The 16331-nt window shown below is 33.7% G+C and overlaps 1 protein-coding gene across 1 annotated transcript in view; it reads left to right on the top strand.

Annotated features, from left to right (window-relative positions):
* LOC140162730 (gamma-aminobutyric acid type B receptor subunit 2-like) overlaps window positions 1-16331 on the top strand; it is a 55136-nt gene that overhangs the window by 36762 nt on the left and 2043 nt on the right. The window contains exons 6-17 of the mRNA XM_072186016.1: window positions 2171-2319; window positions 5449-5599; window positions 6536-6633; window positions 6839-6902; window positions 7642-7731; window positions 9415-9565; window positions 10492-10624; window positions 11338-11445; window positions 11860-11982; window positions 13172-13355; window positions 14665-14813; window positions 15298-15486. Coding sequence (XP_072042117.1) covers window positions 2171-2319; window positions 5449-5599; window positions 6536-6633; window positions 6839-6902; window positions 7642-7731; window positions 9415-9565; window positions 10492-10624; window positions 11338-11445; window positions 11860-11982; window positions 13172-13355; window positions 14665-14813; window positions 15298-15486 — 1589 coding nt within the window. The remainder of the gene's footprint in view (window positions 1-2170; window positions 2320-5448; window positions 5600-6535; window positions 6634-6838; window positions 6903-7641; window positions 7732-9414; window positions 9566-10491; window positions 10625-11337; window positions 11446-11859; window positions 11983-13171; window positions 13356-14664; window positions 14814-15297; window positions 15487-16331) is intronic.

The raw sequence follows: 16331 nt of genomic DNA, 5'->3' as shown, positions 1-16331 counted from the left end.
TGGGACCTGGATCACTATTTTGAGTCTCTGGGGTGTTTCGCCCGGGGGCAATTTTTTGGCTGGCTCGGGTGGACGATTGTCTGCTTGTTATGTGCTGGTCGACAGTTGTCTACCTTGGTCTGTGGGGTGATTTTCGAGTCGGGCAACATTTTCCTGCGGATTCGAGTAGTGATTTGGATTTTAGTGTGTTGTTTATATCATGCTTTTGTTCATTATAGCTGTTTTACTCTGCTATTCTGTTTTTCTTATCAAGTGTATTTGCTTTATAATGTTTTTAAATGTGTTTACTATAATTTGTATAGGTTGTATTTGCCTATTTATAGAATTATGTACTTTTGTAGTTTTTGCTTTTTATTTATTTATTTATTTATTTATTTATTTATTTATTTATTTATTTATTTATTTATTTATTTATTTATTTATTTATTTATTTATTTATCTCAGAAAAAGGATTGTATAATGTCAATATGTCAATATAATTAAGATATTCACATGTTTCATCCATCAAGACAATTAAGTTATGATGATTCAATTCAATAGTAATCACAAATTGTATCTAATTTTGACCTTTAAAATAATTAATTAACGAAATTGTTTGCACCAGTAGATTTTTTTTTACAAAAAAGTACCACTTATCATACGTTAAAATATACTGGAGGGAGAATAATTACATTGGTTAAATCATTGGATTTGAATATGATTTTGAAAACCGATCCCATATTTACTTCGCATCGTTCAGTATTTTGGGCATTTTAATGATTTTTGGCCAAATTGAAAATCTGACACCACCATTGTTTTGAAGATATTTCAAGTTTGGTACCCATAAGTTCCAAGATGGCTGCCAATTAATAAGTATGCAAATTAAAATCCTCGACTGAATTAAAAAAGAATAGCTTGCGTCATCAACTCCCCACAGCCCGTGATTGGTTAGTAGCGCATAAACGGAAGATTGATTTATCTGGTGCCTTCATCGGAAAAAAGAATCGCAGAAAATTACGGCATGATGCAGTCATGTCTACAGTAGAATTCAACTCGACCTTTGCAGGACTTAAACCCCATTAAAAGCTATTAAACCAAGATAACACTCATTGAAAACAGCTCAACTGATTAAATCATATCTTCTCTGGTTAAATACACACAACATATGTGTCTGCTTTACACGTACAATGGAGCAATGAGCTGGGATTATACTTTCAGTTGGGTGAACGATTATAAAGCGAGCGCTAGAGAACAATTGTGTGTGGTCTTTGTTTACGAAATGAGACAATACGTGCTTATTGTTAACCAGCGTTCTTGAAAATGAGAAACATGGTGGTTTGCAGACTGAACCCGGTTTGGAAATAATTTCTTCATATTTTTTGGTGTTATCTGTCGTTTACATATCCTTCCTAAAACACCAAAGTACGCATATTTCCAAACATCTTAATTAGCTAAAAATTTAGGACATGTTACAAAACTATATTGTCTAGAATTTTAGAAGAGTACTTTTAATATTGGCCGGTTATTTTTCACACAGCGACGTTAACTAGGCAATGTACGTTTACCTATAACATTAACTAAAACACCAAAGTACGCATATTTCCGAACATATAAACTAGCTAAAAATTTAGGACATGTTACAAAACTATATTTTCTAGAACTTTAGAAGAGTACTTTTAATATTGGCCCGTTATTTTTCACACAGCGACGTTAACTAGGCATATCCCCATACTTTTAACGTAGGCTATTTGTAGAGGTCACGCGTCAATGGGAAAGAGCACTGTGTATTGTGTATAGGAAAACGGACAGTAACTGCAGTATGGTACTTTTACAAGACCAGAAGCAACTGTCTAGGCATGGTTGACATGGTTTCTTGAGGAAAGAAAGTTACCAATTACTACGACCTAACTTTTGAGAAGGTTTGTATGTTTGAAGGTGCAAAATTAACCTAGGGCACGCCGTTTTATCGCTATATTCAGAAATTTTAATCATCACGACAAATCGTAAACAAATCCGTTCTTTTCTGAGTTTGATTGATGGGTGATACTTTTTTATTTTATTTCAGACTCCGATTATCGGTGAAACCGTCGCTTCACGCAAAGTTCCAAATGATGGAGATCAATGTAAAACAGACCAAATGAAGCCATACGAATCTGCAATGTATTTGTTTTGTTGTTATTTATCATTTTAGGCTGGTACAGCTACCATTGGTGGCGAGTCAATGACACAGACCATCCTCATGACTGCACCATAGAACAGATGGATAAAGTCGTAGATGGTTATTTTGGTATAGATGTGTTACATCTCAGTCGATCAACAATACCCGGAGTCTCTGGAAGGGTAAGTTTCTACAAATGCAAACAGTTCTAGTCGTAGGTCTAGTTGTTCTTGTTCAAGTCGTAAGTGGTTACACCTCAGTCTGTCAACCATACCCGGAGTCCCTGGAAGGGTTAGTGTCTACAAGTACAAACATTTCTAGTAGTAGGTCTAGTTGTTTTTATATAGGTGCTGAATGAACTAAGGAACGTAGAATAGATAAATGAAGGCGTAGATGGTTATTTTGGTATAGATGTGTTACACCTCAGTCGATCAACCATACCCTGAGTCTCTGGAAGGGTAAATCTCTACAAATACAAACTATTCGAGTCATAGGTCAGGTTGTGTTCTTAGGTGCTAAATGCACTAAGGAACGCATGATAGATAAATGGAGGCGTAGATGGTTATTTTGGTATAGATGTGTTACATCTCAGTCGATCAACCATACCCTGAGTCTCGGGAAGGGTAAATCTCTACAAGTACAAAGTATTCGAGTCGTAGGTCAGGTTGTGTTCTCCCAGCAAACACAAAACGTTTTCGACACCATTCGCAAAACGTTTAAATGTCGGGTTATATAAAGGGTACATTAATGGTATAAAACGTTTTCATAACATTAAATAACAATTTACTGCACAGCAAACACAAATGTTTTACAGAAAACATTTAAATATCGGGTTATATATATAAAGGGTATAAAAACGTTTTAATAACATTCCAAAAACATTTTTGAAAACTTGGTACAAATCATTCTAAACATAATGTTATTTTGGGGTTGAAAAAATAGTTTACAATGACATTTCGAAAACATTTTAAAAATATTGTTGTAGTGTGTTTTTTAAAAATATTGTTATAGTGTGTTTTCATACAAAACGTTTTAAAACAATTTCATGACCTTTATATAACCCGACATTTTAATGTTATTAAAACGTTTTTACCTAAACCAAAACCCAAAATATAACTTATTTAAAACGTTTTAAAAACGTTTTTGTGTTTGCTGGGCTTAGGTGCTGAATGCACCAAGGAACGCACAGTAGATAAATGAAGGCGTAGATGGTTATTTTGGTATAGATGTGTTACACCTCAGTCGATTAACCATACCCGGAGTCTCTGGAAGGGCAAGTCTCTACCCGGAAGTAGAATGGACCTGGAATTGGATAAGGTCGTATTCAATCCTGAGCCAGATTAAATAAGATTCATCTTCACCTCAAAACGAAAGATTTAGGCAAAATGTTTATATGTGACCCGGCAGCACAAACGAGCCGTAAATCCCCTAAATTGTATTCTGAGTTATGGTGTAAAATGTGTACGAAGGTCGTTTTCATCGGTCACTTAAGCTGGCGCGACATCTGTCTTATTTGGATAGTCACAACGCCAATCAATAATCCTATTATTGAAGTGGATAATAAGCTTCTACCTTAGATGGCTATAGAACTTTTAATAGCTCTGGTCTTTGTTTGCTTTTGCTAAATCCTTTTCAAGTGATGGGTTATTTGTATAGGTATGCATAACCAACAATTAACAATGAGAGAACCTTCTTAAACCTCGTTGACTTGGGGATGATTTGAAATGACCGCCAATTATGACTGTTTGATATTTATTGCCAGCAATGTGGAAAAAGAGACACACATAGAAACGAAAAAGCTATAATTTTGTTGAAGGAGCAAAGTTTAACTAACCATAACTCCGCTTCTGGATATCGTTTGAAGTCAAATGATATACCATTTTAAGTTTATGATGTTTATTTTTAAACACGAAATAAAACAAAATTGACCGGGGAGGAATTTACGGCTCATTCGCCGTGGACGGTCACATATAGTATATGCTAATTAAAGATGTTAAAGCTGCCAAATTTGAAATACTGTCGACAGGAAAATTGAATGTAAAAACAATCTTTGTTCATTCCCCTAGCTGATTCATGTATCAAAGCATTTATTGTATTGGTGTTTACTCTTCACCACTATTTGCGTTCAGCATTTTGCGAAAAAAGAAAACACTATACGGTAATAAATTTAAAATTACATAATTACTTCCTGCATTTGCATCCATGTAAAATGCTTTACTAATGCAGTAACGCATCCTGTTACGTCTTTAAATATCATGTCAAATTTATTTTGCAATTTATCTGCATGAAATAATAAAAGCGTGTTTTTGTTAAATTGGTAAGATGCTATATCTAATACTAAATTACTGTCGGTAAGTCACGTCAATAATACAGGATGAAACTTTGTGTAAACAAAAATGGTATTTCTGTGTATGAAAATGCGTAGTAAAGGGGATACAGAAAAAGTTTTTTTTTGTTTTTTTAATTGACAAAATACTGCCAACGTCACTAACGCACTAATACACGAAGTAATTTGTATCAAACAGGATGTACTTCCTGTCCTCATGGTACTCAACAAAACTAAGAACGGTTTTTTTTCAAATTGTTGGATTTTGACCTTATACTGTTGTTTGTAAACTACTTATTCCATATGTTTTTCTTTCTCCCTTCCCTTACCTCCCCCACACACTCTCTCTTCTCATTTTTTTTCGAGTAACAATTACTTAAGTAAAGGTCCCTAGCTTATATTGAAAGTCATATAGCCTTCTATCGATCCTCCTACATGCGAAAAAGACATGAATCTTGTACTGCATTTCTTTTGTATACTTCGATCAGTTAACGTCAAACCAAGTGATTATCTTCTTCATCCAATTATAACAAACTAAAATGAAACCCGAATCTCCTTGCTACAAATTTTTAGTTTCTAACAAAGGGTAGAAACAAAGATATCGATAATCATGTCAGTCAAGAGCTTAGGCAGGATAATAGGAAACCACGTAACCAAAACTAGAACTAAAACTAAATCTCAATATTTGAAATGAGGGAAGGTCTAGACTTTCCCATCTAGAGTGATCCTGTGTGATCCTTAGTACCGTAATACGTAGTTGCACAAGTGCTTCAGTACGGTTTAGTTGGAAACATGATCTAGTTGGACCAGTTTTCCGCAATACTACTAATATTTGTTACTGAAGTTTGTCTTTGCACTTGCATGCTAGTAATTGCCAGCCTCATTTTTTAAGCAATCTGTGATATAAATCATTGGATAAGTACTACTTCTGCACAAATAGTAACACAAAACAACTTACGATATAGTTTTTACAAATATTTTTTAGACCAGTGCTGAATTTCTTGAGGAATATCGTGCATTTGTTGGCGGAGAACCAGAGAATTTACGCGGTTACGACGAGGCTTCGTACGGTTATGACGGGGCGTGGACTATAGCATTATGGCTACAGGAAGCTGAAAGAATCCTGAAGACTTGGGGTAAGCTATTAAATTTGCTATTCGAGTTGAAATCCATACACTGGAAATTCGGATTTATAACGGCTATAAAATCTCCGAAAATTTATTTTGTTTTACTTTTTAATGTTTTACGGTTGCATTCAATTTTCTGTAACTTTCAAGACCAACATTAACTGTGTTTGAGTCACCATGTTTCAAACAATTATTTTAATTAACAAAAGTTGTAGTATCGGAGATACTCAAAAAATAGCCGAAAATGGCATTTTGACTAATTTAATTAAAAAATCATAATTAAAAAAGTAAATGAGATATTTAATTTTTTCTTTTTGATTTTGAAAGCGTTAATCAAGTTGCATAATACCATGCCAACAGAATCTGGTTTTACAGATGTTTTTTAGAAATAGGGTAAATGAGTTGAATTGCAAAACTGCTTATATAGGCATGATATAAAAGTAATAATAAAATAAATACAAAGGCTAAAAATTAAAAAAAAAAACACCGTGTCAAAAATAAAAAATGGATGTAAGCAGTTTTGCAATTCAACTCTTCAAATAGTGCCCTCACTATTTTACAGGTCAAACTCAAAAAATAAAATGATTATATGCCCTGGACAGAGGTTTATGTATCATAACTTATATCCATATTGTTTACAATTTTTTTTAACTTGTTGATGATTTTTTGATGATTCAGTGCAGTGATACTACTGTATGAAGTATGTTAGCTGTATCTTAACTACAAGATATGGGCCTATTTCATAACTTAATAATTTTAAAGCATAGACCCACATGAATTTTCAATGATATTAATTAAATTTTACTATCCTAAGAATGTCAAAAAGACTTGGTCAAGTCTATAAGGGGGAGTAGTGCTTTAAAAACATTTTGATGTTTCAAAACCGTTGGCACCGGTGCTGTAAAATCAAAATATATTTATTTATTGTGTTCTTTGTGAAATTAGATCCACCTCGCACAATAGCAGATTTTTCATATGATGATGACGAAATGGGCGCTCTCTTGTTTAGCCTGATGAATCAGACCAACTTTGAAGGTGTATCGGTATGTCATTAAAGAGTTATTGGTGTACTTCTGTAGAAATATCTATTTAGAGTGCTGACTTAGACGGCTGACTTAAGGGTAGAAAATTGGGATAAATTCAGTTGCAAATACGTATTAATAATCTTACTATCTAGTATAATAATTTGTCTGTATGATATAAGATAATTCCTATTCTCAGTTAACAGTGTATCTTTCGGAATTCCAGGGACCAGTACAATTTACTGAAACTGGAGATAGAAAGGCTCTTTCGCAAGTGGAACAAATTCAAAGTAGGTACTTCTGTCACAAAATTAGATTTATATTCATGTAATTCTGCCCCTTTTATAGCATTATGGTATATAGTTAATTAATTACTTGTAATTTACTTCATTAATTATGTATTAACAAATTATTAATTAATTTATAATTGCATAATATTTATTTATTTATTTATTTATTTATTTATTTATTTATTTATTTATTTATTTATTTATTTATTTATTTATTTACGATTGATTGATTGACTAATTGATTGATGGATTGATTGGTTGATTGGTTGATTGATTTATTGATTTACGATTTACTTATTTTTGTATTTATTATTTATTGATTAATTTACTTACGTGTTTTTTATTTACTTATTTACATTACGATTTGTAATCTGGAGAGATTTGATCATGTCTCGCCTCCTTTTTCAACCAAATTGACGGTAATAACTCTTGTAGTGAGGGATCAACATTTAACCACAAATTGCTTCAGGCAAAACTCACATTTGTGTTATATACTACCTCTAGCTATAATGACATCCTTGTGATCTGGTCAACTCATTGACAGATACGAACCTCAGGAGGGAATTCAATTTTTGATCAATTCTCTCCAGGTAGTGAAACGTAATGATTCATTCATTCCTTTATTATTTTATTTTAATCATTTTAATCATTTATTCATTTATTCATTTATTCATTTATTCATTTATTCATTTATTCATTTATTCATTTATTCATTTATTCATTTATTCATTCTAAATAGATGGTAATGAAGTAGTAGTTGGCTATTACAATCCAGGACAGGTAGGAAATGAATTACAATGGAATCCCGACGCATCAGTATACTGGCCAGGTAAGTAATGGGCTCTTCCATTTGAAATCCACACTCTCCATGTGGAAGAGTTAAGCTTAAGTCTTCCATAGAGGGAGTATGGTTTTAAAATAGAATAGACAATTGGGTAACTTCCATGTAAAATATTCACTCCAGCTGATATTCAGGGGAAATATGGGTTTCAAAATAATTAACCCCAGCCCACTTCTATTTAAAAACATACTCATTTCTTAAGAAAAATCTCCCACCGGGTTATGGCAAATTTCAAATGGAATAATAGTTAAGCTGCTAAGCTACCAGACTCGGTACAATTGTACTTAGTGATAAAAGCATGAGTTTCCACACACGAAGCACATGGTCCAAAGTTTATTTTAATACATGGAGGCATTTTGGATTTGACATCACGAGATCATTTTGCAGTTTTGACCCAAAGTTTGATTTCATTTAGAAAAGAAATCTGTAACGGCATGTCGTAGATTGCACAGGCTATACATTTGTGAAAGCCTTCTGATCAGACGAATAGATTTGTACCCGTATGACCTTTCATAACCTATAGTGGTCAATAAGGGTGAAACCCAAAAATGCCTACACATCTTGAAATAAACATTTGACCATGTACTTCATGTGTGGAATGAAACCCTCATGCTTTTATCACAAATTGCGCATTTTTCGGTTTTAGTAGCTTAGCTATATTACTTGTCTGATCAATTAAGAGATTGAAACTTGAGATGATGTGTTCTGTGCACTGTAATTAAAAGAATCCGTTTGAAACACTAGTTTTAGACATAGAGCTACCAGATTTTAATAATGAATTTACTGAGCCTTTATGACATCAATGCGTTTGATTAAGTTGAGACAAGCGACAATACCCGACCGACGGCGGGCAAAGGAATGATCAGTATGCTTCAACTATATTTATACATACGCATTTATAAATAAGCGCTGCCATAACAGCTTGTAGACAGTAAGTCTTGAAATGACCTTCCACATAGCGGATGGCCTTCCTGTACATTTGAATGCAAACGCGGTAAACAACACGAGACTGTGTGCAGCAAAATTGTCTATTTTGTGTTCAACTTTGTGATTATATTGTAAACATTTCCTTCCATGAATTTTTCCGTCGGCAAATACTTTCAAAATGTTGTTTTTTATAACAAATTTTGACTCCCCCCATGTGTAATAATTTAGCTATTTAATTAATTTAATAAATTTGATGATATTTATCCTATCCTTTTCAATGGCATGAGTATTTGGTAACGCTTGGTGGTCTTGGTATGTGCCCATGTGTCACGTGCGTATTTCTAAATACATATTTATAAATATAGTCGAAGGTAGCTGATTATGCAGTTGATTACTTACAAAAACATTATGCATCTCAATCTTAAAATTTGATTATCATATTTGTTGATAAGATTAGTTGGTTGGTTGCTTTGGCGCTTATAAGTTACTCAGTCCATTTGTGTAATTTCCCAATGTGTTCAGTTATTATATTAAAATACGGTAGATAAGGCAGATCAATATACTCAGAAAAAAATCCAGTTTTTAATGCAAGAGGAAACAGAAAAGCCTGGAGAAAACCTGGGAGGTGTCCGGGACTCGAACCAAGACCTCGGTGTTGTAAAGTGAGGACAAATCCCCTGCAATAACCCGCCCTCCCTATACATTGTTAAAACGTCAATAATTATTTACCTTTTTTTCATACAGGTGGATTGCCACCAGTCGATGCTTTCATCGAACAAGAAGTTAACTACACGATTAATATTGCCTTGTACTATGTGATAGTAGTATTAGCGGTGTTTGGGATAGTATTGGCTACTGGATTTCTTGTCTTTAACATCAGGTTTAGAAACAAAAGGTGAGATTGAATCGAAAGTAACATAATGACACTGTTGTGTAGGCTCGTTTATCACAAGTAACTGGTCTATGCTTAAAAGCATAGACCAGTTACTTGTGATAATATAATAGCCCTAATAAATATCTTCAACCCGCACACTGCTTCCCCGTTTATATCATAACAGCTACATAACATTACATTACATTATATTACATTACATTACATTACATTACATTACATTACATTACATTACATTACATTACATTACATTACATTACATTACATTACGTTACATTACATTACATTACACATTACACATTATATATTACATAACCATTTGTATAAAAGCGTCTCTACATCAATAACGGGAGAACATGTGTTGACGAATTGACTTGAACTCTTACTATCTTACCTACGCTTAATACGTTACATAATATTGAACTTACTACTTACTTACAACTTAATTGAAAATAGCTAGCCAACTTCTAATCAAATGTAAATCCTACACCAAGTCATATATGCCATAATTATAACAAGCAGTCAATAGCTGCAATTGTTAGCTCATTCGTTGAAATGGGTCAAGAACATAAAGATCGTGAGGAATTTCAAAATTCAAAAGTTGCAGATTACTCTATTGGATGTCCACAAAGCGTTCTCGAACAACATACAGAACTAGTGACGTAATTTTTATTGTTAAGATCATTAAAATGCTACGTTTCTTTAATTTTCATCCGATTTCAACAGATGAGGTCTTAAATCGAAACTAAAGAGTACAGGCATATGCCTGCTGGTTTTAGTTTTGACATATTTGTCTTTACTTCAGATGTACGTGGGTGAAAATAACTGGTACCTTAATACTTTTGATATCTGTATTAAATCGTTTACCATCATTCTAAAATATAACGATACTGTAATTATTACCTTATTTATTTGTGATTCTCTTCCAGGATCGTTAAGATGTCCAGCCCTAATATGAACAACCTAATTCTAGCTGGAGGGATCCTGAGCTACCTGACAATGATATTCTCTGGATTGGATCATGGACAAGTCGTCCACGAAACACATCTTGCTATGTGCAAGGTGAACACTTTGGTGCTGGTATCGGGTGTGGGGAGGGGGTGGGTGTCCTGTGCATGAAGGGATGGGTGGGAGTGTGTGGCAGGTTGGGTGAATGCTAGTATAGTACGTGTTAATTTCTGGGCATTATGTTCTCGTTCGATTTCTGTGCTTGTCTCTTTCTTTGATATTGTTTTTTGTTAGGTAGGATAACTTGTTAAAGGTGATGAGTAGCTGAATCTTGGTGGATTCTTGTGTGGTGGTGGTGGTGGTGGGAGGGGGTGGTGTGTGTGGGGTAATACTGCTAGTACTATTTTCTAGCCATAGACATCCATATATGAAGAGCTTATTTCCAAACCGTGTCAAGTCCACAACCACACGTTTCTCATTATGTTAATACTTGTGTGTGATACAATCACAATTACTTTGACATGTTTGACATTAGCAACAATGAGTTGAACAAGCTATCATTTACCACAACTTAACAATATGCAGACTATTGTTCACATGCATGTTCTCATGTGCATCCATCCACCTTTTGCTTTCTAATGGTGCATCCAACTGAAATTATAGTACCTATAGCTTCACTATCCATTGCAATATCGCAAAGGTAAATTAGAAACATGTGTTTGTAGACTTAACACGGTTTGGGTATAAACATCGCACAAACAATAACTAAATGAAATTCAATTGCCCAAATATTATCATTCTTTAAATTAATTATTAATTTTCAACAGTTATCCACATGGACCATGTCGCTTGGCTTTTCGTTGCTGTTTGGTGCAATGTTTAGTAAAACATACAGAGTACATAAAATATTTACCAACAAAAGTATGAAAAGGACGGTAAGTATTAATGCTTGAAATTAATAAAATAAATTTTAATCAGCATTAACGTCTGTATATGTATTAAAAAAATGGCTGTCCATGAAAGAACTGTATTTTAGTATTGTAATGTTGCCAAACATGTTGTTATGGACTAAAACAGCGATCACATAATTTATGAATTTTGACAATTGACCCCTCCGTTCTTGAAATTATAATTTCAATAATAATAAGCAAATGCATCAAGTATTCGGTCATGTTTGACACGGATATTATAATTTTTATATGTCCTTTGTCACAACCTGGGGTACCTTTTATATTTATTTACTTGGTTTAGATGATAAATTTGACTATTGCAATGTGGGAAGGAATTTCGCACAAATTAACTTCCGGTAGAGAAACCCTAAATCCGCGTATTGTTTTGTTGCCATACAGAAAATCAAGGATTATCAGCTGCTAATAGTAGTTGCAATTATCGCTTGGTTTGATGTCGTTATCCTCACACTATGGGAGATAATTGATCCTATGGACCTAGTGATATCAACAGGAACACCTGTGGTAAGATGATTCTCATAATTTAAGGTGATACCCTTTATCAGCTTAAACAATTTGTTTGGTAGGCTACGCCCATTTGGTTTTTTTGGAGCGGTTGTACGGCATTTGAATTCAAATTTCAGGGAGGCTACACGCATTTGTTGTTGGGGCAACTGTACCGCATTTTATTTCCCAATTATATTTTCAAGCAAGAAACAAATGACAAATTTGTTTTAAAAAGATTTTTACTCGTACATTATAAGCAATATAAAATTAACCGATCCTATGAAAAGCAATCAATATCTTTCCTAAAACTATATATATTTCACAGCTAGCATATTCCCCATTGATTTGACAATACGTATTTGTAATTTGAAGCATATGTTACCATGAATCCTGCCAATAGTAAAAAACTCGCATTTTGGTTTTAATAAATTTGTGCAAAATTCAAAATCGGAATGTTTCAATATTTTGGACCCCGATAGAGCCAATATTTTGATCCTTGACGTTTTTGGAAATAACTCAAGAACGTACACCCTAGATAGGTCAAACTATATCTTTGAATACTTATGACTAGAGGAATACATTGATATGCTTTTTAATACAATTTGATCAATTTTGAATTTCGACCTTTTACTAAACCCCCAATGTTTGGGACTAGAAGCATTTTAGAAAGGTACGTTTATGCCGATTCCAATAATACCATGAATCGAACCTTTGGTCTTAACTGTTTCCAACACCAAATTTATTTAAGATAGCCTAAATTTTTTAAGGTTTCAGTGAACGATACATTAACTTAAGGTGGTACTACAACCCCTGACAAATTTTGTGACTAGTTTTGCATTTTTCTCAAAACAATAACTACACACTGGTAACAAAAGTTATGTATATTGTAGGGGCAAGGAATCTAATTACTTCACTGAAATTTCAGTTATTCAAGACAAGTGGTTCATCATATATATATGCTAAGAAATGAGGTACATTTTATCGGTACCTCTTTTCTTATCATAAATAACGTACCGCTTGTCTTGAGTCACTGAAATTCCAGTGTAGTAACTGGATTCCTTGCCCCAATAATATACATAACTTTGTTACCAGTGTGTTATTATTTTTTGAGACAAATGCAAAAATAATCACAAATTTAACAAGGGGTGTAGTACCACCTTAGCCGACAGAATAGATAAAATTGATGTTTTGTCTATGAACATTTCAGACTAATAAACAGAATGATGACATCATCAATATTCCAATCCACGTAGTGTGTGTATCGAAATGGCAGACATATTGGTTGGGATGTATCCTCGTTAAGGATGCCTTGATGCTCATATTTGGTGCCTTCTTGGCGTGGGAGACAAGAAAAGTCACCGTGCCTGCCTTAAATGATTCCAAATACATTGGTAAGTCAGCGAATAATATTGACGACCCTTATATAAGTTGACCGCTTCTTTATAGACAGTAATTCTGCGACAGCAATGTGTTAACACTATTTTTTTAATGTATTGCCCAGCGCTAGTCGTTACGCTGTCAAAGAACAATGATAAAGACCGGGATCGTTATTCTATAGAAATTTTACATTTTGATGTATGTTTCACTCTCACCTGTAAGACTAGTGTCTTTGAAAAGAGCAGTATTGTATTCAATCAATGATTGTACACATACACAGGCGATGAGTTCGGCCTGATTAGAGTGTCGGGCAATACATTTTAAAAAAAAGAGTAAATCCATTGCTATGGTAATTATTCCTGTTACATCACTACTTCTACGGCGGCTAAAGAATGCGGTTTGTTGTGAAAAATCCGCTAGAGTTCGAGAACGAACTCCAGCGTAAGTATTCTGTTATTCAATGTTTAAGGTGATGGCGTCCTCTATGACCACTTACGCAATAAATGGTAAACCCTGATGTAGGCACAAATAACCACGAACTAAAAAACGAAAATTTTATTTTTTCATAGCAATAAATTGCAGATTGTGTTTATCAAACATAGATTTATGTAATATTTCACTAATAAGATGTTGTTTTTTTAAAATTTGTGCTTTGAATTATAAAATGTCCGCTTGAAACAGAGCACATTTGTTCCATAACCTTTAACGTATAGGAATTTCTTTGGTTTTGCTATATTAAAATGTATTTAATTATGATCGTACTCACCCTAGTAGCATTGTGTGTTTTATGCCAATTCTATATTCAATTTTTTTTATGGGCATTTTAGTGTCTTTTTTGTGTTTTTCGATATTGCTTTCCATTTCTAATCCTTACCCCCATATACTTTAAATATAAAATAAAAAGACCCATAAAAGTGAATAGAATTTAGTTCAAAATTCACACAAAATGCTTTCTGAATGAATTCAAAGATAAACAAAAATTAGTCTCAAAATGCTTTTGGGGCACAAAATGCTTGTTGAGTGAATTATGAATACGTTTTGAGTGGTTAATTCAAAGATAATTAACTACTTCTCATTCAGGGGCTATGTGGATTTTTTTAAATGTCTTGCTTGTACAATGAAATATAGAGTCCTTTCACAATCAAATGTCCATCTCAAATAAAGGTATAAGGTGAGGTGATTTCAGAAAATTTGTATTGTAAATTTGTAAAATTTTGAAAAAGAAATAGAATTATGTTCCATTTTTTTTTCAAAATTTTCTACCCGGTGACGCACTTTGGTGTAGTTTATCATTTTGCAATCATGCTTATTAATTATTTACAGGAATTTGCATATATAACGTTTTGGTGCTATCTGTTATCGGTGTTCCCATCTCGTTCATTCTTACGGACACGTCACAACAGTACGCCATCAAAGCACTTTTTCTATTCTTTGCAACAACTGTTACTCTCGGTTTTGTTTTCGTTCCAAAGGTAAGTTGATTCTGATGACGGTAATGCATTTGATGCCATTGGCGTAGATCGGTGTGGTGTCGGGTAACATATTTTACCAGGGGGATGGTCCATACAATACCCTCCCTCAATATTGACGTCGGGAAGTGGTGTTCTGACCAAATTAACCTCATATTTGGCCATTTTTGCCCCAAAAGTGCAAATTTGTCCGCGCTTCGCGCAAATTTATTCCACTTTTGCACCATATTTCATCAATTTAGCTTTATTATGGCAATTCGCGCGCATTTGTACCATTAACTTGGCATTTTGGGTCAAGCTGGGAGAAAAAAATCCCAGGTCGACCCAAAATAGCATATCGCTACACATAGACCACCTAAGTTATCGTAAATCGGTTTCTCCCAGGTCGACCGTAAATTTTGGGTTTCTTCCTCGTCTTCGTTCTCCTCCTAAATGCACCTGGAGTCATCTAATACATGTATAATTATACACCATTCAAATTATCCAGATTATGGCACGCAATGAAGTACACCCTCAGGGACAAATGTTGACAGCTACATACATGGAGGAAGAGAAAACTCCCCCCGCAAAGCACATTGCATCTGTGTCCAGCAATGTGGTTACCAAACAAGTAGAGAAGAAACGAATGGCGGAAATGTTGCAGAAGATACAAGAACTGGAAGCAACTATTGAGATTGTAAGGTTCTACGAAATTTAGGGGGAAATATGATAAGAGAAAACAACATTTGTGACCTGCTACCACGAAATGAGCGTGAAGTCGCAACCCAGCAAACACAAAAACGTTTTAAAATCGTTTTAAATAAGTTATATTTTGACTTTTGGTTTAGGTAAAAACGTTTTAATAATATTAAAATGTTGGGTTATATAAAGGTCATGATAACGTTTTAAAACGTTTTGTATGAAAACGCACTACAACAATATTTTTAAATGTTTCCAACAATGTTATTGTAAACTATTTTTGCAAACATTTTTGCCAAATATTGTGTCAATACTTAAATAACATTATGCTAAAATATTTGAACCCAGTAAACACAGAAATGTTCTTGAAATGTTTTTTTCAAAATCTTTTAATAACATTTAAATGTCGGGTTATATAAAGGTCATGAAAACGTTTTTAAAACGTTATTGAAAATATTTTGGGCAAACATTTTTCGCAAAATATTTTTTCAACCCCAAAATAACATTCTGTTTTAGAATGTTTTGTATCAAGTTTTCCAGAATGTTTTTGGATTGTTTTTATACGTTTTTATACCCTTTATATAACCCGACATTTAAACGTTTTCTGTAAAACATTTTTATTTGCTGAGCAGTAGATTATCAAAAAATGTTTTTAAGCTTATGAAAACGTTTTTTACTCTTAATATACCCTTTATATAACCCGACATTTAAACGTTTTCTGACAACCTTTTATAAGCTTTTGCGAATGATGTCGAAAACGTTTTGTGTTTGCTGGGAAGTTGATAGTCCCAAGACGTCCAGTCTGCTGCCTTGGTTTTCCTGGTTGCACGCGCACCTGTTAAT

This window comes from Amphiura filiformis, chromosome 10 (genome assembly GCF_039555335.1).
Source record: "Amphiura filiformis chromosome 10, Afil_fr2py, whole genome shotgun sequence".
NCBI classification, from domain to species: Eukaryota; Metazoa; Echinodermata; class Ophiuroidea; order Amphilepidida; family Amphiuridae; genus Amphiura; species Amphiura filiformis.
This window is presented reverse-complemented; position numbering and strand designations above follow the sequence as displayed.